Genomic DNA, 27,994 nt, shown 5'->3' with positions numbered 1-27,994 from the left:
TTCAACCCAGAGTAATCTTTAATTCTTCCCATCGAACGTAGAAATAATTTAGCTGTACCTCCTAAAAGCCTTTTCGCGTAAATTAATTTTTCGACGTTAGTCCATTTCATTAAAGCAGCAACATCTTCAAATTCTTCAATAAATTCGTTAACCGGGTAAGTATCATCTCCAGTGAAAGTATTCATAGACTTTTCTAAGTCTCTGAATGATATCTGTACCTCAACATCTTCAACGTCTTCTACATCTGAGTCTTGGGTATTTTTCTTCGGCGGCATCTTAGTTGCAATCTTATTCGTCTTAAATGAAAGTCGTCTTTGTGCCGTACAATAAGATATTTTCTTTGAACTCATCAATAATATTCGTCTTCAATGTGAAAATTAATTAAAGTCTTTATTTCTTCATAATAAAATCGGGTTAACGTTATTTCTGAATATTATAAATCATTGTATCAACTTATCATAACGTTAATAAATAACGAATACGAATAACGTTATTCAAGTATCTGGCAATATTTTTCCCATCAGCGTCGGTAAAACAGTATTCAGAAATGACGTCACGTAGCGGTTAAGCATGAACCGTCGGATACTAATAGTCGGTAAAACAGTCTGTAATATGTCCGTCGATGACTTGCCTTCTTAAATAGTCGTCTTGATTTTTCGTCTTCAGTCGTGTTGTTTCACTTCAATCCAATATTGACCACCACAATATTGAGCACTATCCCGGACGAGCCCCCAAAAAAGTTGTGGGATTACTCAGTTGGATATAGTAAAACAAATATTTCCTTCAGTTTCTTTAATAGGTTTTTTCATCTTCCAAACTTCAATGTCTAATCCTTTTTCTTTGACATTTTACATCAATTTACTCTTCTAAAATAAAAAGTGCCAGTCCTAACAATAACTTAAAATAACGAAACAATTTAAATAAAAAACGTTCACAACCCACATATATATATACATACATAAATAATATATGCAATATTGTACTTGAAACTATAGGAATTATTGAAGATGCACAAACATTTTTAATTTCATCGAAGTCGTTAGAGCCGTTTTCGAAAACCCGAGTACTAAGCGATATTGGTCGTTTCGATTTTCAATCTTCCCGGAAATCAGGATGTAGCAAATTTAATTTAATTTTGATAACACTATTAACGCGCATTAGTCCGTACTTGATAATGTTCTAATGAAATGCAGCAGTTAAATTTATTGCTGAAAATTTTTACGTCTAGAGAAAGTTAGTGAGCTTTATAATAACACTAAATTAAATTAAAAGACAGTCGCAGCCCCAACAGTTGAAATTATACCTGTTCACCGTGACGCTAAAGATATAGCTATTTGTTAAACTTTAATATACTTGGAACGGATACATTGAATATGATATGGATCGCATAACGCCGCGTGTCGAGCTAAATGTCACATTAGGAAAACTTTGTTCGAAGTTTCACAGAGTAAGGGGCTTATAAACTACTAGCGGCTCGCCCCGGCTTCGCACGGGTGAACATATTTTTGTGTTTTATATTTGAAATAAACAAAGAGTAAAAACAAATTTATGCCTATGTCACTTTTGAAGGTCTATTCTATATCTGTGCCAAATTTTATCAAAATCGGACCAGTAGTTTTTGAGTTTATTCCACACAAACATACAAAAATACAAATCTTTCCTCTTTATTATTAGTGTGGATTTATACGACGTTACACCGTTTGTTTCTTAGAGTTGTACACTGATGTTATGTGTTTCACTCTGCAACTATTGGGGTTGTCCATTGCGTCACCCATTTATGTAACTAGATGGGGTTGTTGATGTTTCTTATCCAAACTTTAACGGTGAGAACGTTACCGGGACTAATGCCAGGAGGAAAAAGAAGGAGATTTAAAATTTTCCTAATTCAATTTTTTTTTGTTCTATTTTATTACATTAAATATAAATAAATAAATTAATATCTAATAAAATAAATTAATATTTTATTTATAAATATTTATTTTATATAATAAATATTTCATTACACAGAATAAGCTGATTTGGGATGAAGTGTGTTCTTCATGCATCAGCAACCGGTTGTTGGTCAGGTTGTCCATTGACATGGGCCTCCCCCATTTTATTACATTAGATACATTTAAATATCCTACTACTATTATAAAGGCGAAAGTTTGTATGGATGTTTGTTACTCTTTCACGCAAAAACTACTGAACCGATTACCATGAAATTTGGTATGTAGGTAGCTGAAGACCCAGAATAACACATAGGCTACTTTTTATCCCAGAGTTCCCGCGGGATTGATAGGGTTTCCATGCGGACGAAGTCGCGGGCGGCCTCTAGTCACGAAATAATTGTCATATCTTTCGGTTTCACAACATTGGTTATACGTCAAATAAATTACAAACTTTAAACTAAGTTTACTGCAGCTCTCAAAGCGTCGGTGCAGAGGAAGCGTTAAACAAATTGCACTGCAGCATTTTCTTTAAAAACGTCAACTTCTGCTTATTGGATTTTAATTCCTCCTGTTTAGTCTCGGTTACATTCTGATCTCATACATACATACATAAAATCACGCCTCTTTCCCGGAGGGGTAGGCAGAGACTACCTCTTTCCACTTGCCACGATCTCTGCATACTTCCTTCGCTTCATCCACATTCATAGCTCTCTTCATGCAAGCTCGGCGGTTTCGGGTACTTTTGACCTGACCCTTTACCACGACGTCCTTAATTTCATCAAGATACGTTCGTCTAGGTCTTCCCACTCCGACCTTTCCCTCCACACTCTCCTTGTATATCTGATTCCTTGTATATTCAGATCTCAATTCTACAATTATCCCAACTTAGCATAGAAATGTGGACGTGAGTTAAATTACAAGATAACCTTAGCCAATTGGCTGCATTCCAACAATTGAAATTATAGCAGTTCACCGTGACGCAACTCTGCAACTATTGGGGTTGTGCTATGCGTCACCCACTTACGTAACCAGATGGGGTTGTTGACTTAAGTTCTAGATGTTTCTTACCTAAACTTTAAAGGTGAGGTTGTGACTAGTTGTGAGAGTTGTGGTTAGTCCCAACTAACACCAGGAGGAAAAAGAAGGAGATTCAACATTATCAAAATACAATTAAATAAAATAAAATTTTGAACAAAATTCAATTCTCTGAAATTTGGTAAACCGACAAGTTAGTATGGTCAAGAAAAAGTAACTATGTATACACTTAATTAACAGAAAATGTGAATAATTTTAATTAATAAGTCCACGATTTAGATTGTAAATTGACGCCCGGTGAAAATGCTGTAGTGTAGTTTGCTCCGCCGTACCTTTTATCCAATTTTGAAAATCTACTCTATTATATTGTGTTCTGAATCCTAGCCAGTTGGTCGTAGGCCAACATTTGAAATTACACCAGTTCGCCGTGACGCAACTCTGCAACTATTGGGGTTGAGCTATGCGTCACCCACTTACGTAACTAGATGGGGTTGTTGACTCGGTTTCTAGGCGGTTCTTGATATATACATTAAATCACGTCTTTAAACCTCACGGGGTATACAGAGTTAACAGTCTCATAAAGACCGAAAGGGGTGTCTAGCAGAATGCCTACATTGTAAAATGACAATAGGTATCACTTAAACGTCTCGATATAAAGGCCACGATCAGCTTTATGGTTAATTTCTTGATAGAGATAAATAGTGACTGGTATCTAGCCCATCTCTTAAGTAAGAATCCCAAGATTAGAAGCCACTCCCTTAATTGATTTACGATCTGCGCAGGTAAAAAAGCAGCTATGTTTTCTCTTGATTGACGGCCTCTGTGGCGCAGCGGTAGTACGCTTGACTGTGTCACCGGAGGTCCCGGGTTCGAATCCCGGCCAGGGCATGATGAGAAAAGAACTTTTTCTGATTGTCCTGGGTCTGGGATGTTTAGGTACTTATATAAGTATTTATTATAAAATATAGTATCGTTGAGTTAGCATCTCGTAACACAAGTCTCGAACTTACTTCGAGGCTACCTCAATCTGTGTAATTTGTCCCGTATATATAGTTAATACTCTTCTTCAGTATGGATATGTATACCCTCTTAAATTGTTTTATCTCGATAATCTACCTCTTTGAATTATGTCCCGCAATCTTTTCCTCTTAAGAGCGTTGGTGGTCTAATCGATAAGGTGCCCGGTTTAAATGCGTGACACGCATAAAGGCACAGGTACGAATCCCATCTCGGCCACGTACCAATGACTATTTTCGAAGTTATGTACATTACTTTAAATACTAACCGATGCTTTTACGGTGAGTGAAAACATCATGAGGAAATCTACACATTCAGCCAACTAGATGTCTAATCGTGATCCAATACGGGTTAGCTTTACCTGCAAAGGTTGCGGAGGTCAGATGGGAGTCGCTTCGTGTAAAAACCTGACTCACCCAATTCAGGATCCACGGTCAAAGACTCCTCCCCAGAATGATGAGGATGCAACCGGGACTAAAGCCAGGAAGAAGACAATCTTTTCCTCTTAAAATGTATTTAACTTTAGCAAACATGGAACGGATACATTGAATATGATATAGATCGCATGACGCCGCGTGTCGAGCTAAATGTCACATTAGGAAAACTTTGTTCGAAGTTTCACAGAGTAAGGGGCTTATAAACAATTTATACGATGTTACACCGTTTGTTTCTTAGAGTTGTACACTGATGTTATGTTAATTATTATGTTACAATATTGAAATTTGTAGAAGAAATGACAATATAAATATTCTTTACAAACTTTTGCGCGCAGCTCTGCACGTGTTTATCTTAAAATCGCGTAAATATTCTGTACAAAGGTCTAGGTTATATTTGTATTGTTCATAAAAATCGGTCCAGTGGTAAAATGTGATGTGGTGAACTAATGAACAAACTCTATGTCCACTAAAATCCAATTCACTTTCGCAATTATACTTATAGTTGCTATTGAATTTTGTAATTAGTTGACAGTTAGGAGTACGCTCGGAATATCGGAATAAGCAGGAAATAGAATATTTGAAAACTCATCTTTTTCCCATGGATGTTGTAAAAGGCGACTAAGGGCCACGTCCAGCTGTTTGGCTTAATGATAGAATAGAGATTCAAATAGTGACAAGTTGCTAGCCTGTCGCCTGAAAGAAGAATCCCAAGTTTATAAGCATATCCCTTAGTCGCCTTTTACGACATCCATGGGAATGAGATGGAGTGGTCCTATTCTTTTCAATGTTGTTTGTTATTGTTTAAACAAAACATGAATATATCCGCTCCCCACAAGGTCTCCTGCATTGGTGGTGATGTTGACATCGGCCCCCCCCTTCTCGAACGGCCAGCGGTTGGGGAAATTTGGTGATTGCACTGTCATGTTCATCAGCCGATATTCACCCTGAAAGATAGTTAGAAATTAGGGTTCCATGTTTATACTTCTTCCTCTTGGCTTACTTCCCTGTTGCATCCTCACCATGCCGTGTGGTTCCAGGCGCTAATTATACAAAAAAAAGAATAGGACCGCTCCTTCTCTTTCCCATGGATGTCGTGAAAGGCGACTAAGGGATAGGCTTCTAAACTTGGGATTCTTCTTTTAGGCGATAGGCTAACAACCTGTCACTATATGAATCTCAATTCAATCATCAAGCCAAAAAGCTGAGCGTGGTCAATCAGTCTGTTCAAGACAGTTGGCTCTGTCTTGCCCGTAAGGGATATAGACGTGATTATATGTATGTATAGCGAGGTAAAAAGTGGTTAAAAGAGCGTCGGTGGTCAAATTCGCTTTCTACGACATCCATGGAGATGAAGTGAATGATCAAAGAGAGAAGAAGATGGAGTATTCCTTTTTTTCATAGGTGCCGGGTACCACACGGCATAAAATTGATGTAAACTATACATACATACATACATATGATCACGTCTTTATCCCTTACGGGGTAGACAGAGCCAACAGTCTTGAAAAGACTGATAGGCCACGTTCAGCTGTTTGGCTTAATGATAGAATTGAGATTCAAATACTGACGGGTTGCTAGCCCATCGCCTAAAAGAAGAATCCCAAGTTTATAAGCCTATTCCTTAGTCGCCTTCTACGACATCCATGGGAACGAGATGGAGTGGTCCTATTCTTTTTTTTTCATAGGTGCCGGGAACTACACGGCACAACGTAAACTATAATATAACCAAATTTATAATAGTGCGATTACTCCAATAGTTACCTTAGGTAGCGGACAGACGACTCCCATTTGCGCGATCATCCTTCCAAACATGGGCTCCTTGTTCAGCATATCGCAGAACTTGAGATGGAACTCGATGAAGGATCGCCGGTACTCATTGTGCAGGTACTCTGTCATCACTACGTTTATCTGAAAACATAATCATCATCATCACTATCACTACTTAGCCTAAATCACCTTATTTTCTTTGTTTGTATGTATGCGCCTAATCTCGGAATGTTGTGAACGGATTCTGTTCGTGTTTGGAAGAGGGTTTCTTTTAGGAAAGTTTCTATCTAAAAATGCTACTGCAAAACCGGTGGGAGCAAAACTCTTTCATAACGTAGGGACTGACTGACAGACAACGCCCGACCCAGAGATCCTGGGTCTAGAGACTTAATTATTTGTCCTCGGTCATCAAGCCCGCAGGAGTTCTTCGCTTTTTCTGACGAATAAATAGTTAGCAAAGTTTGTAGGTCCTGCAAAATTTGTCTAACAAAGGTTAAAAATTCAAATATAATTCCACCGTTTAGCAGTAAAGCTGAACGTGGCCTTTTAGTCTCTTTGAGATTGGCTCATTCTGACCCGTAAAGTATAAGGACATGATTATATATAAATAAATGTATATGGGACACATTACCGTTTTAAGTTAGCCTCGAAGTAAGTTCGAGACTTGTGTTCCGAGATACTAACTCAACGATAATATATATTATAATAAATACTTATATAAATAAATTTCCAAGACCCAGGCCAGTCAGTATAACCTATAATATGTAACCTCAAAATTAACTACTTTCTCCACGGTTTTATTGCGAATCCCCTTCTGACATTTCTCTTCTTCTTCTCTCTCTCTCTGGTCTTCTTTCTTCATTATGGACTTGCCATGACAATTTCATGAAATACGTACTGTAATGTTGTTCGCCCAAGTGTGTTTGATCCTCCCTTGAAAGTTCATGAAGTAATCGCCGTGCCTCGTGTATCTTCGTACATTCGCTACTACTCTGTCCACGTATTTTTCGTTGGCGTACACCACTTTTACGGATTCGGGAATCATTTTTAATCCCTGTAACTGCATAGAGTATATGAGATTTGTAAAATTTTTGATGAGCATTTTATGATGTTGAATACTGAAATCATTATGTCGAAAGGTGTTCGTGGTCATGGAGCAAACTGAAAAAGTATATCTGTTGAAAAGAAAATATCGTGAGGAGACTTGCTTAATCAGGCATATGAGATCAGAATCCAATCTGGCTAAACATCTCCATAATTTAATTGTAGTCATCGGAAAATTCCAGAACTCAGGAGGTAAATAAAATTGCTGGTACGACCATAATTTAGGTAAATGTTGAAATAAATAGGTGATCAATTTTTGATGGAGTATGGTTTGATAAAGAGAACCTTGACAAGTAGCCGAATGATCAAAATAAAGGCAAACATAGTAATGAATGTAACGTGTTACATAAATGATAATAATTTCAATGTTCTTACATCTGCAACAGTAATCAGTGATGTTAAAATTGCAATAACTATTGTTACATTCGTCGATAATACCATTTTTCCGAATTCAGTATCGATTCAAAACATTTCCTATTCCAGTATGTACTAATGAACTGATGATGGTACATTATTGTACGGAATAGTATTGAAACTAAAACACTTGGTGGAAATAATGGCACAATAATTGGCTTTTCAGCCAAAGGCCGATTAAATAAGCGAAATTAGTTGGTTTGTAATTTAGCAACTATTATGGCGTTGTAAAGCCGTGTGTATGGAAGGGATGAAAAATTAAGAGAAACTGATACTTTCTTAAAATTATAGATAAATGGTTTTAACTTATTTTTTTAATGTTTTCTTTTAAAACGTAGTAAAAGGTTTTAAGTAAGTAAAAGAGGAATTATTGTGGATTTCTATCAGGACCCATGGCCGAATTGGATTTTACATTTCACTACTTACTAAACATTGTTTTTAAATCTGAATTTAATAATTTCGTATTTGTTTTATTTTATGTTTTGTAAGTCATTTCTTCACTTGGTCAGGTCTTTGTCATCAGCTCAGTTTTTAGTCCATTCTGCCAAATTCTGGCTACATGTAGTAATCATGTCTACTGTCTCACTTTTTTTTACTTACTTTCTTGCCATCAACGGCTGCCAGAGGCATTTTATAATTTGTGTATATCATCACGCAGATTGAGGTGAAACACACACAAATTCATACATTGATTCATATGATAAAGATAAAAGAACTGCAAAACAATCCCAAATACTGCTGGACCTATACCCGACGGGCCAGAGCAAATTATAATTGGATTTCAATTATAATTTGCCCTGCACATAGACAAAACCTTCACATCTTACTAGCCAATGTAAAAAAAAAGCGCTCGTGATTTACATGTAAATTTTATTTCTGACAACTTTTATAAACTAAATGCGTTCCTTTGTCTTGTCCTGTTTGAACAACACGTGCACAGAGCCCGCCACTATGCACTCCCCAGTGTCCGTGGTGGTGATGTTGATGTCCGCGCCTCCCTTCTCGAACGGCCAGCGGTTGGGGAAATCTTGGGACTGCACTGTCATGTTCATCAGCCGATATGTACCCTGAAACATCCGTTACATTCCTTTCTTGACTTATATCTTCAGGACATTTCACAAGATTTGGGCTAGCCTCAAATAAAGTTCGAGACTTGTGTCATGGGATACATCTGACTTTAAACTTATTGTCGAATTAAGAATCTCCTTTTTTGCTGCACTGGACGGTAAAAGTGATATAATAAGGGTCAAGTCAAGTCAAAAATCTGCCGTACCAATGATTCCTATGATCAAAAAGGCGCACTGGAGAGGTGAGGATGTATTTATGATCATCGCGACGATTAAGGATTTAGAGTGTATCATCAGCAAAAGGCTTTGTCAAAGCAGTCATTATATTTTATGGGTCCATATTGAGGGTCATCAAATTTTATAACCTCAAACGTTTAAAAACCAAGGTCATCAATTTTCATATGCGAAAAGTGATTACGTCACTAAACTTTATGGGGACCCTTAGCCGTTTTGAACCCAAAAGATTTTAAAAGCTACCTTAGGCGCTGGGCACACAAGACCAGTCTTCGCGATCATTTTGCCAAACATAGGCTCCTTGTTGACCAGGTCACAGAACCTGTAGTGGAACTCGATGAATGACCTCCTATACTCATTATGAAGAAATTCAGTCACCACTATGTGGATCTAAAAATAATGATAAGCATTAGAAAAACATATTAAAAGGGGGAATGTTGTGATGTGAAATTTGGGATTCTTGTTCAAGGCGCTGGGCTAGCAATTTGTCACTAACTTACTTTCAAAATTCAATTCAAAATTTTTATTCATTATTATAGGATACTATCATATCGCTTAATAATTGTCAATTCTTTTGGTTTCACAACATTGGTTTACGTCAAATAAATTACTTGAAACTAAGTTGACTGCCGCTTCCAAGGCAGAAGAAGCGGTAACAAACTGCCCTACACCATTTTCTTCATCAAAGTCAACTTCACAAATATCCAAACTTAGAATAGAATGTGGACGAGAGAATACATTATACTCGTAGAATACTATCTCAACCTTTTTTTATTCTACATTTGATTATGCATTTGTCTTCCATCTCACCTTTTGGTAAGTGACGAAGAAGACGAAGATGTTTCATGCCTATTCAAGAGATACCCGTTTATTCTACTTTTGAACGATTGCGCACAGTACTTGCTTGGGAAGATATGATATATATATATGATATAAATGCAGGCAGTTCGTTCCACACCCTAGCCACTCGAACCAAAAAGGATTTATCGAAGCATTGAGTTATTATTCGACTGTCTAATCTTAATTCCATCATTAAGCCATACAACGTTGTGGGCTCTGTCATCAAGACGTGATTTTCCGAATACATACACAAATATGATCACGTCTATATCCCTTGCGAGGTAGACAGAGCGAACAGTCTTCAAAAGACTAATAGGCCACGTTCAGCTGCTCGGTTTAATGATAGAATTGTATTAAACAAACAATACCTACAGATACGTTGTTGCTCCAAGTTTGCTTGGTGGTGCCCCAGATATTCAGGTAATAGTCACCGTTCCGCTTGTACCTTCTGATGTTGGCGTTACCCTCGTAAAGGTACTTCTCGTTAAGTGCTGTGATCTTGACTGATTGGAATACCATTCTTAAGCCCTAAGAATTATTAAAATTTGGTATTTATACAGGCTGACTGGTATATGGCGTCTCATATTACAATCATGAGCGTGCTTAACTTAGACCCGACAAAATACTCACTCAGATAACCAAAAAAAAAAAAATTAAGATACTATTGCGCTAAGTCTTTGAATGTTAGCACACCGTGCGTTCGCTATGCATCTAACGAGATGGCCCGCGGTCAGCAACCACACTTTTTGTACATACATACATACATACATATGGTATCTATATCCCTTGCGGGGTAGACAGAGCCAACAGTCTTGAAAAGACTGAATTCAGCTATTTGGCTTAATGATAGAATTGAGATTCAATTAGTGACAGGTTGCTAGCCCATCGCCTAAAAAACGAATCCCAAGTTTGTAAGCCTATCCCTTAGTCGCCTTTTACGACATGCATTGGAATAGAGATGGAGTGGTCCTATTCTTTTTTGTATTGGAGCCGGGAACCACACGGCAATATTTGTTTGATAATAAGGTAAAAAAGGCGTGTAACGCGACATCAAGTCTATACTTACATTAGCTCCGATAAACAAAAATATTATGACATTGAACGACACCAATGCCGCCCTTAAATCCATGTTAATACTAAACCGATGTTAACTCCGGTTAGATTTGAATTGTTTAATGAAAATTAAACTAAAAATAGATTGATTGTTCATGTTCATTGTACGGAGACAAGTACGCTGTTAAATTGTATTTAAACAGGCGAATTTCGAAAATAATTATACTAAATTGATCGTTTTTTGTTGAATAATTTTATGTAAGTTGTTGGGCATTTACCATTTTTAAATAAAGCTATGACTATACTTACATACTACGTTGTTGTCAGAAATATCTTTTACATTTAATTTTCAGCGATAAAAGATTCTTTAGGGAAATGCAAGGAAAACATTTATTAATGTGTTTAAGAAATTTAAATTAAAGTTGTTAATGGATCAAAGCTGTGTTTAGAAAAAATCAAAACAGACATTTTACCATACTTAAAAATGTATTACAATTTATTTTCCTACTATACAAATTAATAAATTAACAAAATCAACATTCGTTCAAATGGTCCATCAGCTTTTTCCCTTTAGTCTCTGGTAAAAACCACACGGCTACGGCTGCTATCAATGGGGCGATGGCGAAGATGGTGGGTGCTACCCAGGGTCCCCCGCTGGCGCCGGCCACGAATGGAGCCAGCATGGACCCTACCCTGGATGTAGTAGATGACGCTCCAACGGCCATGTTCCGTACGACAGTTGGGAATAGTTCCGACGTGAAGGTGTACCTGGATGATATTATGGAATGTTGAGCACTAGTGAAAACTCGTTTATGAGATTGGAAGTCATGTTCAACTTTGTTGAGTCGATACAATTGTTTAACTCTGAAAGAAATTGTACGTTTGGTACAGAATCGGTGTCCAATGTTGTTAATACAGCATAAAAGGTTGTATACAAATGAAAATTACTCAAAAACTTAGATGTTTTTTATAGTAACATCAACAATGGTGTGAAATAAAAGCCTGATAACAAAGACGTACATAAAAGGGACACGTCTGTTTTCTAGATTTGATTAACTGTTATCTGAATTTTAAGGAAATGTTTCCCGCGATTTTTTATGCCATAAAATGCCGGTTTTGCCCCCAGAACTCATTGAAAGTTAGACCAAGCCGAATACATTTGAGAGAACCGCTTTCAAATCGGAGAAATAGTTTTCGCGTGATGTGAGAATAATACAAACACACAGAAATATTGAAATTCCCAAAATCACATTTTTGGCATCCCCCATATCGTCTTTTTGTTAATATCTTTGAGGTGCAGACATGGGTCAGTTACTTCTTAATTGTATGTATGTATTTTGAAAGTTACTTTGAATGTTAAATTGATATTGTTACTTACATGGCGCTGTAACCCCCAGCAGCGCAGCTCACCGCAGTAGCTCCAGCCACCAGTTTAACATAAAACCACTCATCAGGCAACACCAACAGGCCGTTTGAGATGGCGCAGAGGACGCAGAACCCAAGCGCTGTGTTCTTGCGTCCATATCGCTTGTACATGAATCCAGAGAGGATTAGACCTGGAATCTGATAATTAAGAAAAGAACTTATTGATTACTAGCGACCCGCCCCGGCTTCGCACGGGTGCAAAATTATAAATGTTATTACATAAAAACCTTCCTCTTGAATCACTCTACCTGTTACAAAAAACCGCATCAAAATCCGTTGCGTAATTTTAAAGTTTTAAGCATACAGACAAACAGACTAAAATAGCGACTTTGTTTTATACTATGTAGTGATCTTCCTAGTCGCTCCCTTATTAAAGGATATCATGGTCCACAGGAACACATGTGCACTAAATTTCTCCATCGAATCCGATCGGAAGTAGTCTTAACTCACCATCTCGTGGAATTTGGACAGAAATATGGTCATTTTCACTTGGTAAAACCATTGTATTGGTGACCGGCGTTGTGATCTTTTCCCTTCAGTATTGCCGGCATTGACCAGTATTTTGAGAACATAATCTTTGTTCTCTTCAGATAATTTGGCATATATTTGGGACAATGGAGATCGTAAAACAAGAAAAAGTCAAGAAGATTACATACAATCCTGAAGATTTTTGACCTCTATCTTGACTTGATTTTAAGCACATCAATATCCTAAAAGGAAATTAATGCTTTTTTGTGGCTCAAATCAATATTTCTCACACAATCAAAATCAAAATCTATTTGACAACTTCTGATTAACATATCAAGGCACATCCCAAACCGCTGGGCGTAGAGACTTAAAATCGGCGTGTTCTTTCTGTGTCTAGGAGTGCATTAAGAGGGGATTTCTCGAAATTTCCGCGGAAATTAGAATTGTGGTATATAAAGTAAATTTGATACCTGCAAACTTCCAGCCAAGACAATGGTGAGGAAAGTGTTTGAGCTGGTCTGTCCGATGTACTGATTGCCTCCGTAGAAACTCAGCCCCAGTATGAACCAGCACACGCAAGAGCACAGATTCCTTATCCTCAAAGATGGCACCCTTATCAGGTCCAGATAAGATGCTTTGCTGGCCGACTTGTCCTGTCTTGCGATAGAGTCATCTGATATTTCTTTAGCTATTTGCAGCATGTTGTCCGTTGGCAGGTTGTTTCTGGAATTGAGTTCGTATTTTTGTTAGAATTTGGGGGTCTTACTTACTTTTTTGTTGTTGTTATATGAACTGTATTAACAAATTTTAAAATTGAAGTGGTTTTTTTTATACAACGTCCCTTGTAACGTATGTTGTTCTTTAGAATTTAGAGTTTCTTCAACTTTCAGTTAACCAAAAAATAATTAATTAACATTTCTAAGTTCCCATGTAGTTTCCGGCACTTTAGAACAGATTATATAAAAAAGAAACAGAAACACACCATATCTTTCCCATGGATGTAGTAATAGGCGACTAAGAGATAGGCTTATACACTGTGGATTCCTCCCGTAGGTGATGGGCTAGCAAACTGTCACTATTTGAATCTCAATTCCATCATGAAGCCATACGTGGCGTTTCAGTCTTTTCGAGACTGTTGGCTCTGTCTTCGGCGGACGTGACTTTATTTGTGTAACATTTCTAAACAAACCACAAAATACGAACATTTTAGCAGCTCTTTTCATTACTTCGCTGGCCTCCTCCAGTCTTCCCACTGAGATCAGCCATTTTGGCGTCTCTGGTATAACGAATAGGTAAATCACGAATATGCACTGCGTTATGCCAATGCCCAAGCTGAATTGGTCCCAGTCTCTCAGATAATATGCGTATAGCGGCATCACCATCTCGCCAAACGATATTGGAATCTGATAAAGTCCAGTCATTAGCTCCCTTTTCTTTGGTCCAACTATAAATATAATCATATATTTGTTCATTAGACATTTCCTAGATTTGGTATTAAAAGCGGATTTAAAATGAAGTTTCTTGAGAAGGATCATACTGAATGCAAATATATCTTTCGCCTCATTAATCTTAATTAGCTGTTTACATGTTGATAACATTGTAATTACAAATGTTTCGTGTGCAAGTAATGTTTTCAGATGTTTAATAAACAGTTATTCTTACTGCTAATTGGCTTTAATTTTTTAATGTGTTTCACATTGATAACATTATTGATGTGATGAATAATATCTTGTTGATAAAACTTAGGTACTTATATGCGAATTTTGGTAAATATTTCCTATATGAAAAAAAACTACTTAGATGTTACTGTTACCTATTTCAAGTACGATGACAAAAGAGACGACCATAAGACCAGCGGTGGATGTTCCTATGACGAACCTCAAGACGGTAAAGGTCCAGAAGTCGGGAGAGAAAGGAATCATCAAGCCGCAAATCATTTGAGTCATTGCCGCCATGATGATAGCTGGCCGACGGCCGTATCTGAAAATCAAAATTTTACAATTAAATTTATATAATACCATTAATGGAAAGTATTGAATAAGTTGATATGTAATGCAATTAGGGAATTGAAAAATAGTACTTATAGTTCTGATTCTACATACATAAATACATAAAATCACGCCTCTTTCCCGGAGGGGTAGGCAGAGACTACCTCTTTCCACTTGCCACGATCTCTGCATATTTCCTTCGCTTCATCCACTTTCATAACTCTCTTCATGCAAGCTCGGCAGTTTCGGGTACTTTTGACCTGACCCTTTACCAGGACGTCCTTAATTTGATCAAGATACGTTCGTCTAGGTCTTCCCACTCCGACCTTTCCCTCCACACCCTCCATATATATCTGCTTAGTCAACCTGTTTTCATTCATCCTCTCCACATGACCGAACCATCTCAACATACTCTTTTCTATTCCTGTAACTACATCTTTTTTCACATCACAACATTCTCTTATCACGCTGTTCCTTATCCGGTCACTCAATTTCACACCCAACATACTCCTTAACGCTCTCATTTCCACTGTATTTATTCTGCTTTCGTGCTTCTTCTGATTCTTGTTTTGAAAAATCATAATTGGGAGGAGTATGTGGATCATGAGTTTGTATTGTAAGATCTTTGTAATTATTATCTTAAAATGAATGAATTGAATTGATGTGACACAGGGCGAGAAGGTCTTCTATCTGAATTTGTTAGCACTTGTGCATATCATAATGCACAAGTGTTAACAAATTCAGAAATTTGCCCTCGTAGAATTTATTTCTTTAGTTCTTGTTGTATTTTTCCGTGATGTACATAAATATATAAATGCAAAACCTCACAGGTGTAAACTACAATAATTATTGAGGTCGATCATAAATTACCTGTCAGATATGAATCCATACACAGCGCTTCCAACAAGAACACCGAACATACACACTGTTTGTGTGAAATTAGCCAACCAAGCTCTGCCGCAAATGAGATCCCAATCCGATATTATATTATTCTCAAACTCAGAGAAATATTCGTAAGTACGACAGTTTTCGTAACAAGTTGAGTTAAAAATTGTCTCGTTAATAGTATCATCCGTGCATCGAAATGTTGTTTTCGGCGCGAGAAATATTATGGATATCTGTTGCCATATCGCGGACATTTTCGATGGAATCGAAGCGACAATTAAAATTAATATCTGCCATTTTCCGAATTCTCCTATTGCTTTCGCCATCTTGTCTGCAGGATCGTTTTTATCGATGTTTTCTTCAAATTTCGTTTCCATTTTATCTGGTGCTTTTTCCATTTTGTTCATTAATTTTGGTAATTGATTAGTCTGATCAAGTTTTGGATTATCAGTTGATACTATATAAAATTTTTATTGTTAAGTTCAATTTCTCATATGCTGTGTTTTCTTTTATATTAAAGAAACTATTTTTAACTTTCCACTTAACTAGTATAAAAGGTTCGACAGGCAATTAACAGTCAAGACATAAAGGAGTTAACTTGAATTAAATATTATCTATTTAGTTAATTGTAGGTACTTTATGGTTAAGTCCATTATCCACACGCGATCAGATAACTTCCTGCTTACTGAAAAGCAATTTTACATTTGTTATATTAAAAATAATTTATTTTACTGAAAATATCACCAGAGACACTTCCACTACTAACGTATCACTATTATTGTTGTTAGAAAATAATTACGTTTCAACCAAAAATTGTAACATTACTGAATTGAGTTTATTTAAAACATACAAAACAATTAAGTCTCGTATCATAATGAGCACTAACTGTCATTGGACAGTAAAACATTAACTGAACGGAGAAATACTGATAGTATTCATTATCAGGAAGCTGACTACTGATATTATTAATATCTGTCGTAAAATTTATGTCAAGCATGGGCCGTGTGTTTTTAAAGTGTTCCATATCAGTCGCAGAATATTTGTTTAGTGGGAATAATTTGTTCAGTTTTTGCAGTAAGGCTGTTTTCGACTTGAATCGCCTGTATGTCTAAGGAAAAATTAGTACGTTCAAATGCGCGCCACAGTCGTCGCTATGGGTTATTTTCAATGACGATAATAGGTCGTGGGTTAAATGCTGAACCTCAAATTTTAAAGCTATTTGCTTGATTGACTCTGACAATCTGCGCGGAAAGAGAAGCAGCTATTGTTAATTATCTAAACGCAACATGAAGGCTTGCAATAGTTTCATTTGCTTATTCCCTTACTCGCCTTTTACGACATTCATGCGAAACGTCTATTAGACTTATTCGAAGGAGCCGGGAACCACACGCCATGAAAAATTATAATGTTCTTTGATAGTCTTAAGAACCCTGACAAAATAGATTTGTTGGCTGTAAAACCAGTATCTTCCGCAAATATTGCGACGACTTTGTATTTACAGAAGACATTGTAAAGTCTACAAGATTATAGATTTATGAAGCGTGCACGAAGAGAATAGTTTATGGAATTAAATCTTTTTGAATCTACCTGTCACTATTTAAATCTAAATTCTATCATTAGGCCTAATAGCTGAATGTGGCCTGTCAGACTTTCAAGACTGCTGGTTCTATATCATCTTTATTGGTTTAAATTTCCATGGGGATTAAAATTCTCAAGTTTGAAAAGCAAAGGGCCAGGTGTATGTAGTATCTAGTGAGCTGAAAATGGTAAAAGAAATTCATCTGTTATTTTTTTTATCTTCATCAATGTCTGCACTAGATGTTGATAAATTGTAATAAGTTCTAAAATTCTTTTCCTTAACTTTGATCACCGAAAGAAAGTTATGAATAAATGAACGAAAAATGTAATTTAGAGCGAGTTTGCTCTTTATAAATTGGGTGGAATTTCATTAATCTCTGGAGTTTGTTTAAGATTTCCAATTCTGCGTTATTTATTCCTCTATGAATATTAATGCATGTTATTAAATTATCTTGTATAAATTTATTTTATTGACCCAGTTGAGGAGAAATTGTTCTGGCGATAAATAAATAATTAATTCTTATTCATTCTTTATTCAATTAAAATCGGACGATCACCACATCCTTTACATATATCCATTTTTGTCACAACAGGTAAGGAGACAACTTTCCTTACATATTTTAGTTTGCAACTGAACCCCACAAAAAGTCATCATCTTACTCTTAAGACGTGTGTCGTGCGTGACAGCAGTGTGTTCATTACTTCTTACTTCCAGTAGTCCTCTTTAATACTCTTCTCCAACAACAATTTGAGTTGGCGACTGCGTTTTTTCTTCGTTTTTAGGCCCCTATTGAGATTTCTGTTCAACTTTGCTTTTGCAAATAATAACAAAAGTAAAATTATCCCTATTGTTATCTTTCGATGTTTTCTCAGAATGGCTTGATGTATGGTATAGTTATAAACAAGAATATGATTATCTATAATTAGCTACTCTTAAAACATCTACATAACTATTACTTCAAGATGGTGGGTTAGACTAAATTCACGTGTTTCTGAAAATCGTAACATAAGTTTTCGTTTTAGTTTATCAAAGCGTAAATCTTTTAAATTTGATGCCATCTTTAAGATGACTGGTTAGCAGCCTGTCACTATTCGTGAATTTTACTTCCATCAATCGGGAACCTGCCAATCGTGCTTCTGATTACTACGGTCTACGTACACCGTAAGGTATCTAAGATATATGTATACTTTGAGATTCAAATAGTGACAGGTTGCTAGCCCATCGCCTAAAAGAGGAATCCCAAGTTTATAAGCCTATCACTTAGTCGCCTTTTACGACATCCGTGGGAAAGAGATGGAGTGGTCCTATTCCTTTTTGTAATGGTGCCGGGAATCACACGGCACTGCCGGGAACCACACCGCACTATGTATATGTGTAAATGTAGAAGAAAAGCTAATCTGAACTAATTTACTCGTAGAACAAATGAAAGCATAATTTGATATTCTTATCTCGTTCTTTGCAGAGCATCCTGGGAGAGTTCAACAAGGAGCAGGATGCCTTCATCAAGGGCCAGGAGGGGAATGTTGGACCCACCGTGCCTCCGTGGGTCGGAGCGCCCAACGAGGCTGCCTTGAAGGACGAGTGCCTCTCTTTGTCTACTGTAAGTCATTCCGCTTGTCTGCTTTATTGGTCTTATGTAGGTTCTTGAAACCCTAACCCATTTTTAACCCGAAACCGCCGAGCTTGTATGAAGAGAGTTATGAATGTGGACGAAGCGAAAGAAGTATGCAGAGATCGTGGCAAGTGGAAAGAGGTAGTCTCTGCCTACCCCTCCGGGAAAGAGGCGTGATTTTATGTATGTATGTATGTATGTAGGTTCTTGTCCAGGTTATAAAGACTCTCCGTTTGTTGCCAATGAAAGTGTCTGAGAGACATTACAATCCGTCAAGAGAAGAGTCGGACCACTCCGTCTTATTCCCATGGATGTCGTAAAAGGAGACTGAGGCATAGGCTTATAAACTTGGGATGCTTCTTTTAGGCGATGGGCTAGCAACCTGACACTATTTGAATCTTAATTCTATCATTAACCTAAACAGATTAACCTGAACAGGGTAGACAGAGCCAACAGCCTTGAAAAGACTGATCGGCCACGGGAAAGAGATGGAGTGGTCCTATTCTTTTTTGCATTGGTGCCGGGAACCACACGGCACAATGAATAAATAATAAATGAGAGAGTAGGATATGTTTATGTAGTTTCCGGCACCAATTGAAATAGAATAGGACCATTCCGTCTTATTCCCATGGACATCCATGGGAAACAAATGTAATGATCCTTTTTGTATTGGTGCCGGGAACCACACGGCACATGAAGAAGAAAATATTTCCTAATTTTCCAGGACCGGCGGAACTTCGTGCGAGCCCCGCCGGCCGGCGTGGAGTTCGACTTCGACTACGACAAGATGTACCCTGTGGCTGTGGCCATCATGGCCGAAGATCCCAACCTGGAGAAGATGCGCTTCGACCTCGTGCCAAAAATGTGAGTTGATTAAGTAAAATGTTTTGTATTGGTGCCGTTTGGTTCCCGGCAGCAATACAAAAAAGAATAGGACCACTCCATCTCTTTCCCATGGATGACGTAAAATGCGACTAAGGGTTAGGCTTACAAACTTGAGATTCTTTTTTTAGGCGATGGGCTAGCAATCTATACAAAAAAATATTCGTACCAAAAATTTTACATCCTAAATTTCTCATTAATTATACGGCGGTTTCCGAGCAAAGGTTATATAATATTTATAGTTCGATAAAAATTACTTAATTTATTGTTGATAACATTGGTGACCTTTTATCTTGTTCTTGTTAAACATAAATTGCACTACGTTTCGTGGATGATATCACTAATAATAAAAGAAACAGTGGTCATAAAGGAATAAACTAATTAGTTAATAGTACAGACAAAATTTCAGCATGTTTTTGTATACTTCTTGGCCAGAAAAAGGGATCTGAAAAGTAATAGAGAGTAAGGGAGCAATAAAAGAGGATTTCCAGATTTAAACCACCAGTTTTAAAACGTATTTCTATCTCATATATATGTGCCGAGTGGTTCCCGGCACCAATACAAAAAAGAATAGGACCACTCCATCTCTTTCCCATGGATGTCGTTAAAGGTGACTAAGGGATAGGCTTACAAAATTGGGATTCTATTTTAGGCGATGAGCTAGCAACCTGTCACTATTTAAATCTCAATTAGATCATTAAGCCAAATAGCTGAACGTGGCCATTCAGTCTTTATAAGACTGTTGGCTCTGTCTACCCCGCAAGGGATATAGACGTGACCACATGTACATACATGTGGTCACGTCTATGTGTCGTATACGTTGATGAATATGAAGCGTCTATGTTCTATCTCATAATGTTCCAGCATCACAGAAGAGAACTTCTGGCGGAACTATTTCTACCGCCTCTCTCTCATCTGCCAGGCCAACGAGGCTGACGCGGCTGCTTCACGCCAGGCCAGCGCTGACGATTCCCAGGGTATGTTCTTATAAATGTTCATTATTATTTCTGTAATCATCAACTTCACACCATTCTACATTAATGATTTTGATTTCATGTTTATTCTTGTAGCTATAATCATCATGGTATTGTAGCAGCTTTTATGAGGAGTCGAATCGTTAATACCTGAGTAAGGCCTTAAAAAGTCTTACTATTGTCATCACATTCGTGGTATTGAAGTTGAGGTCTTTCTAAAGACATGAGACGATATTTTTCATAATACATAATGAAGGCACTAAAAAGTTTATAACAGTTTTAAAAAGTTCATTTATAGTCAGCAGTCATTACGCCCAAGATATTGTAGCTTTCTTTCTGAGTAGTCGAGTAGGTTTTCCCAACATAAATGATTAAGATCATGATATAGTTAAATAATGTCTTCTTAGGAAAAACAATATATTTGCTAAAATTATGTCATCTGACATAATTTCTCTGATATATCTATATCAGAGAAATCACTAGTAATAGTTTGCCCACGTCCTCAAAAACATATTATAAGTTTTTAACTATTTCTTTCCTACGAGTAATTCACCTTTATGATATTGCTATAAAATGGTATGATGTTCAATCTAACAAGACTGTAGCGGCCGTTCAGCCTCCATGTACAGAAAGACACTTTGACTTGACATTTTAGATGAACAAAACTGACTGACAGACTGATGAAAAAAAGGACAATCAAAATTTGACTAGACGATAATAACACACGACACCTTGAACAGCCAAAATTCTGGTTTCATTCAGACACGACTTATCAGACCCTCGGCCCGTTCAAAGACCTTATTCAGATACTACATTTGATGAACTTGTTATTATAAGTCATCATTTTTCTATTTTCATTTAACTGCATAAGGTAAATAGTTATTAGAAAAATAAAATGCCTCATTCATTTTTCCACCAAACCCTTTCCCCTATTATGTTGCATTATCTTTATTTGGTTTTCCTTTTTGTTTTTAAATAGACGATGATAAATCTTCAAGTGAATCAGTAGCGAAAGAGAAATCGTCGCAGGAGTCGATTGACGACGCCAAGAAACGCATTAAGTCGTTGAAAGTCGATAGAGAAAACGATGATGGTAAGACTTGAGGCTTCACTAACAAAAGTCTTGATTTATTTCCCTAAAAACGATCCGTTGATAGTTAGTCTTTTTTGAACGAACTGCCTTATCACATTGAAGAAAATTTAGAAGACAACAGGTAGACTTAAAAAGACGTCAATATGTATTGTAATCATTCGCTCAAATGTCGTACTTAATATTTATCGACCCTGTAGCTTGTCTGATAGACTGTGAGTCTGACATATAGACACAGTTCTACTATAAGTAACTGCCATTGAAGTTACGCATTAAAGATCAATAAAACAGGAATTTCTTTGCAACATATTTGTAAAATTAACTATGAAAATATATAAGATAAATCTGTTCCAGCTGTCGTATTTAGTATATCCTATTGAGTAAACTGCCCTTTTAAAGCAGCGATATCTATTTCCATTTAAGTAATTAGTTTTAACAAACTGAAATATTAAATTTTCACAAGACTATCTGTGGACGGATCGTTATAGATGAAATAATATGAAAAAACACACACACCACACATAGTGATACAAAAATAAGTAATTACACTGATTTGTTTCTAGACAAGTTCAAAATTGCAATCACTTCACATTTTAGACTCGAAACAGAGGAACTAAGGTTTTGGTTTAACAATTTTTTTATTTTATTTATGTTATCTTATTTAAAAAGCTTTATTAACCACACAAACAGCCATGTATCACAATTTATTTTTAAAACTTTTAATTTTTTGACGCAAAAACCAACTTTGAGAAATACTTGCATTGCATGTTCTTATAAGTCTCACATGTATTATTAATACGACGTCAGTCATAACCATGTATAAACTACTGGAACTGAAAGGATTTGATAATTATTTTGTCGTACTTATTTATTGTTTCATAAAAGTTAACATACGTTGATGAATATGAAGCCTCAAATGCTTAAGACAATAATAAAAATATACCTAATATTAATGTAGGAATAATGAAAGCTGCCGATGATATATTTTACTGAACACTTGAGTATCGCGTTGGTATAGCCTAATGCAAACATTTTAATGCTAACTTTTTGTAACTATGTCATATCACTACGCTAGTACGTCATCATTTTCATGTAGCTTGGAATCCGTAAATGTCTATGGTTCTTTTATAATTAGAAATCCATTGATCTATCAAATCAAAGAAAATATTACCCGAGGTACCGGTTTGAAGTACTTTAAAAGTACTGTATTTGATTATACAAATGGAAGAAATCAAAACATTCTTAATCAAATTTGTGCAAACAGCTGAATAACACATTAAGGAAAAAATAACAAAAGAAAAATAGCTTTGTTTCTCTTCATTTGCACATAAAATGAAATACAACAAAATATAATAAATAATATAGCTTAGTGTTTATTAATATGCTAAAAAGTATTATTTTTTCCCTGGAATGCAGCTTAAACGAGACACGGACAACTGAAGGCGCGAAATCTGCTTTCACTATCTTAATAACACCACGATTTTGTAATTCTATACATCATACACCAATGACACCTCAACATCTATTCTTTAACATCTCCTTTGGAAAATATTACTGTAATTCCTGGCATAAATGATCTGCACTTAAGATTTTATAATGTTTGTGTGAATTATGTATAGAATTATAACTTATATCTAGTCGATACGAAGCTTGAGTTAAGCGGAATGTACGCTGTTCCACGAGTCCCTTTGCTGCAAATATTGTTTCGTTCTTGATGAAATAATGCCATATTATAATTTTTTTATGATATGGAGTTTCAAAGTGGATACGCACATATACTGATTATATGTTAATGACAAATTATAAATTTGTTTCCAATGTTTTATCGGTTTTTATTCATTTAGTGTTATGATGATTTGGATTGGATTTGATGGAATATTAAAAATGCTTCATATGTTGCAATTAGAATCAATAATAAATATATTTCGTTTATTTGGATGACATATTAGTTTTAGTGGCGAACGTTTGTGGCATTATTATGTCAAGCACATTCACTCTCTCACTGTTAATCCTATCACCCACTTTTCGATATCAGTTAAAGAGTTAAAGTATGTATAAAATCTATCGCTGTTTTGTTAAACTAAATATTTATGACTTATATATCACTACGATGTCATATCTCATCCTTGTTGTTAATTCGTGTGTCGTATATAAATAAAAATAATGTTATGACAATATAGCTTCTTTGTCCTATATAATAATATAAATTGTATATATTACCTCAAATTTGTTTAACCTGTTGTTTGCCACTGATGCTATCGGTCTGTATTTCAATAGCATTTCTAATATTGTATAGAGATCACGTTCTCTATTTAGATGGAATTTTAATAATATATCACAAGCTATTGAAGGATAGTCCACTGCGATTGAATTATATACTTATCTTCAATCAAGTAAATTTTCTCAATGGAACGTATTTTAATGTCTACTGAATGTTATATATGTCTAAGTATTGATTAAGGTTATAATAGCTATAACGTCACACAGTTCATTACAATTCGGCTCAGTAGATTAATTATAAGTATCAGTTGTTCTGGTTTTGACATTGCTACTACGATTTTGAAATTCCTTCTTTAGCTTTGAAATTTATCTGCTTGCAATCTGTGCATTTTGGTTGACTTTTCTAAGCTTACACGTTTCTCAAAGTTGGTTATTGTGATTTACCAGATATTTCGTTTGGTCCTTCTTTTTTACGTTGCGTAGCAATGTTGAAACCCACCTTGTGTAAATAAACTGTGTTGTCAGACTTTCTCCAAGTATTCACATGAAATGATTAAAGTTATTTCTTGTCATAATTTTTTTAAAGTTTATTTTATTGTAGCCGCGACATATCACTTATGGGTGACAGTCAATTAAATGCCCTCAACTGCCGTCTGGTCTCAGGGATATTTAGAATCTTTACGCTGGCAACACAATACTATCTTCCCTTTTGTTTTGTAATTATTTACAATTTAGATTAGAGAGTTGATATTATACTCTGAGGAAATACTCCAGTGTTATAAATTTGTGTAGACTTATAGTTGGTAATGAAGTAAACTCATTTATAATGATATAGGTATTCGAGGGGGCGGAAACGACAAGTGATAACATACTGGCCTAGTACGATGTTAACAATTTATTTGCTCTCAACTCTTATGTTAGTTTGGACAGAAACGAAGCAATAATAGCAAGAAATGTTTCTGATCATTATGCCTCTCGTAAGATATTCGATGTTTTGTAGTATATATATATTTAAAACTGTTTGTAACTATATATTTAAAATCAAACTAAATAATCTGGCTATAATATGTCACATTAATAATTCCTTTAATAGTAAATGTACTTGAAAAGCATGAAATGTCGACAGATTTGGATTGCATAGTGACAGTTGTCAACTTCTTCCTTAATATCTCCATGGTACAGATAATTAAATAGATGTTCTTCGTTTAGTTTATAATTCCACGTGTATTTTGTAGCTATGGTAACATAGACGTAAATTTTTATTCTCAAATATTTGAAACATTGTTTAGCGAACAACGTATGGTTATAAATGATTGGCATTTATAGTTAGTTATTATGAATTGAAATAATTATATTATTCTAAAATAAATTGCGTTGTTATTTTAGATCTAGATATTGTTGAAACTAACCGAGATAGAAATGTAGAAAGTATTCGAAAATTAACTCACAAATTCATTGAAAATAAAGATATCAAATTAAGGACTAATCCTTAAGATATTGATATTGTGAAAATTGAAAAGTAATATTATAAAATTAACATCATAACACAATACTGTACTGTACAATGAACAAAATTAACATTGAATAAATATTTTACACTACACATTTCCTAAATTAGGTGGATATGATCATTTAATTAACTTTATTGCAAAATTTAAAATTGGCAATTCATTAAAAGACATTTTCAGAACAAATAAGTAGTTGTCTAATCAAAATATTTTGTTTTCTAATAACAAATGGCAAATATCTGAAATTTGCACTGTATTGTATATACCAATGTCAATATTTCTTTTCTAATTAATCAATTTTAATTTTGAAAGAACTCATATCCACTTAGTGCACAAACAATTAAAAAAAATGACTAACTATGTTACAAATACTAAATTTCCAGAGCAATGGGAGAAGGAATTGGAAGCAGAGTTGAAGGAGTACGAAGTGGTAGCAGAAAAGACGGGAGACGACAAACAATGGGAGAAAGAGTGCGAAGATTTGCTAGGAGACGATATCGACCTGAAGTAAATTGAAATGGAGTCAGCAGTGATGATACCGTTTGATTTCTCTGACATGTTAGGAATAGTCAAATCAATTTTTTCGCGAATAAACATTTCTTGCTAGGAGGCGTCTTTAATGAGATCAGAATTTTTGAAGACTTTTGTATTTCAAAATTAAAGACGACAGAAAAAGATTAGATATGAATGAAATATTTATGTATTCATCATTTGAAAATGGCTTATGGGTCAACAACAATATGAAGTTGACCTTGTATTCTTTAACCCTAAAGGTACTCTTATTAATCCTTTCTTAATTTTTTTCTTTTATGTTTTTCATTTAATTAACTGCTTTGAAACTTGGCGACATTCTTGATGTATGCAATTTTTTTTTATTTGTTGTGGCACAAGCAGTCAAAAACACAGATAGTATTACAAATACAGTAAACAATATAGTTGACCAAACAGTGCTGATTATGTTTATGATGTAGTAATTATAAAAGCATGATGATTATTCCTATGTCATGAAACTCTACGGATCACACTCTAGGCTCGTGTCATTTACTTGGTATGCCAATGAGGCTCTGAGGAAGCTCAATAACATTCTTATGATGGAGTCAATGTTCGGTTTAATTAGAGTTTTATTCGCATTTAATACACGATTTTAAATAACAGCCTCTTTTTTCGGAATGATTTTGATATGAAGCACAAAATTATCAGACAAAAATTTATTATAAAATATGAACTTAAAATTATGATTATATCTATAAATAAGAGAGTGAAGATCAAAAATTACTTTTTTTTCGCTTGAGATTTCTACAAAATGAAATTAAATTTAATAGAAAATTTGGTTCAAAAAGTAACTCGGTTGATAAATATATTAGTATACATCAGCTTCCCGATAAAACCAAAATTGTAGTGTGGGTTGTACCATATTACTATAGTGAAGATGAAACCGTAACAAAAACGAATTTAACCAGAAAGGGGGTTTGTAAGAGTTAATTTATCGCTATAGTAATATGTTGCAACCTACCCTTAGCCTCACTACCATTTCATTAGGATTTGCTTTAATGACGAAGGCATTTTAAGTTTTGATTCCAGTTTCAGTCACATACATTCCTATTAATATTTTTGGTTTTACTTTGCAAGAAATTTCATGGCTTAGTCATTAATTTTCAAAATAATTAAAAATGACAGTTGTTGGGAATCCCATTTGGGCATAAACCAGCAGTGGGATTAAGAAAAACAAATTATCATCGTGACTGGACATTACATTTATTTATTTACCAATATATTGTACACGGACTTAAACATTATAAAAATACCATTGTTAATCATTTTGATTTATTTATAAAATAAACTTTATTTCTCTTCATAGTTTAATTTTAAATACTTAGATAAAATAATAATTGAGCCTCTGAATTGCGTTTTCTTCTTGAAATAAATATAGTTATTAGAGTTGATGTATGTCTTAAAATTATTTGTAAATAGTAAATTTATCACTTCGTGTAAAAGTATCTAGATATCTTTATGCAATTAAACAAAACTCAACAGAACAGAATGTCCAAAATATATTTAATTTAAAAATACATCTGTCAAATCTAGCTAATAAATCTTAAGATGGCGTCCGAAAGTCATCTTGTGTTAATTTATTGAATATAATAAAAAAATAAAATAATTAATACTTCTTATTTCATACTTATTGCTATTATCGAGTAAACAATTATTAATTTCTCGTATTATTCTTAAAAGATACTTTTGCACGCAATATGTGTTTTCAAGTAAAAATATTGTGTATATTTAGTTTAAATTAAGATCTCACTTCTTAGTCTTTGTACAGTAAGTATTTCATTTTATTTCTTATCTACTGAGTTAAAAATAAGGAGGTTCTTAATTAACGGAATCGTTAAAATGATAAATTGCAAAAAGAAACAAAACAAAAATGCATTAATCGAAACTTCATAAAAACAAAGAAACAGACCTA

At 35.1% G+C, this 27,994-nt stretch overlaps 2 protein-coding genes across 8 annotated transcripts in view; one reads left to right on the top strand and one right to left on the bottom strand.

The window, feature by feature from the left end:
• The window catches only part of LOC106135331 (synapse-associated protein of 47 kDa), a 71,425-nt gene extending 44,178 nt beyond the window's left edge, over positions 1 to 27,247 (top strand). For 4 of the 6 annotated variants that reach the window (XM_013335596.2, XM_013335594.2, XM_013335597.2 and 1 more), the window contains 5 exons: positions 18,707 to 18,844; positions 19,581 to 19,720; positions 20,603 to 20,715; positions 21,692 to 21,805; positions 25,914 to 27,247. In XM_013335596.2, the coding sequence (XP_013191050.2) occupies positions 18,707 to 18,844; positions 19,581 to 19,720; positions 20,603 to 20,715; positions 21,692 to 21,805; positions 25,914 to 26,041 (633 nt within the window). In that variant the 3' untranslated portion in view covers positions 26,042 to 27,247. Of the gene's footprint in view, positions 1 to 18,706; positions 18,845 to 19,580; positions 19,721 to 20,602; positions 20,716 to 21,691; positions 21,806 to 23,218; positions 25,484 to 25,913 lie in introns of those variants that run through there. The other 2 variants (XM_013335599.2, XM_013335598.2) reach the window with 2 other exon arrangements.
• LOC106135330 (organic cation transporter protein) lies at positions 11,379 to 16,582 on the bottom strand. 2 transcript variants are annotated; one of them, XM_060950062.1, is made up of 7 exons: positions 16,432 to 16,582; positions 15,651 to 16,350; positions 14,606 to 14,772; positions 13,996 to 14,236; positions 13,263 to 13,515; positions 12,278 to 12,462; positions 11,379 to 11,667 (listed from the first exon to the last, which is right to left on the bottom strand). In XM_060950062.1, exons 2-7 carry the CDS (start codon positions 16,070 to 16,072, stop codon positions 11,433 to 11,435), a joined length of 1,503 nt encoding a protein of 500 aa, XP_060806045.1. In that variant the 5' UTR covers positions 16,073 to 16,350; positions 16,432 to 16,582; the 3' UTR covers positions 11,379 to 11,432. The 2 variants fall into 2 exon arrangements, with proteins under 2 accessions (XP_060806045.1, XP_013191047.2); XM_013335593.2 differs by having other exon boundaries at positions 15,651 to 16,582.
• Positions 27,248 to 27,994: the final 747 nt, after the last annotated feature.

This window comes from Amyelois transitella, chromosome 20 (assembly GCF_032362555.1).
Source record: "Amyelois transitella isolate CPQ chromosome 20, ilAmyTran1.1, whole genome shotgun sequence".
Lineage (NCBI taxonomy): Eukaryota > Metazoa > Arthropoda > Insecta > Lepidoptera > Pyralidae > Amyelois > Amyelois transitella.
This window is presented reverse-complemented; position numbering and strand designations above follow the sequence as displayed.

Bases quoted from the DNA above. Each gene is read 5' to 3' on its own strand.
- LOC106135330 (XM_013335593.2), bottom strand. From the start codon at position 16,072: ATGAACAAAATGGAAAAAGCACCAGATAAAATGGAAACGAAATTTGAA. The intron at 14,237-14,605 runs GTAACAGTAACA...TTATATTTATAG, and splicing joins TGTCATCGTACTTGAAATAG to TTGGACCAAAGAAAAGGGAG. The intron at 12,463-13,262 runs GTATCAAATTTA...CTTAATTATCAG, and splicing joins TCTTGGCTGGAAGTTTGCAG to ATTCCAGGTCTAATCCTCTC.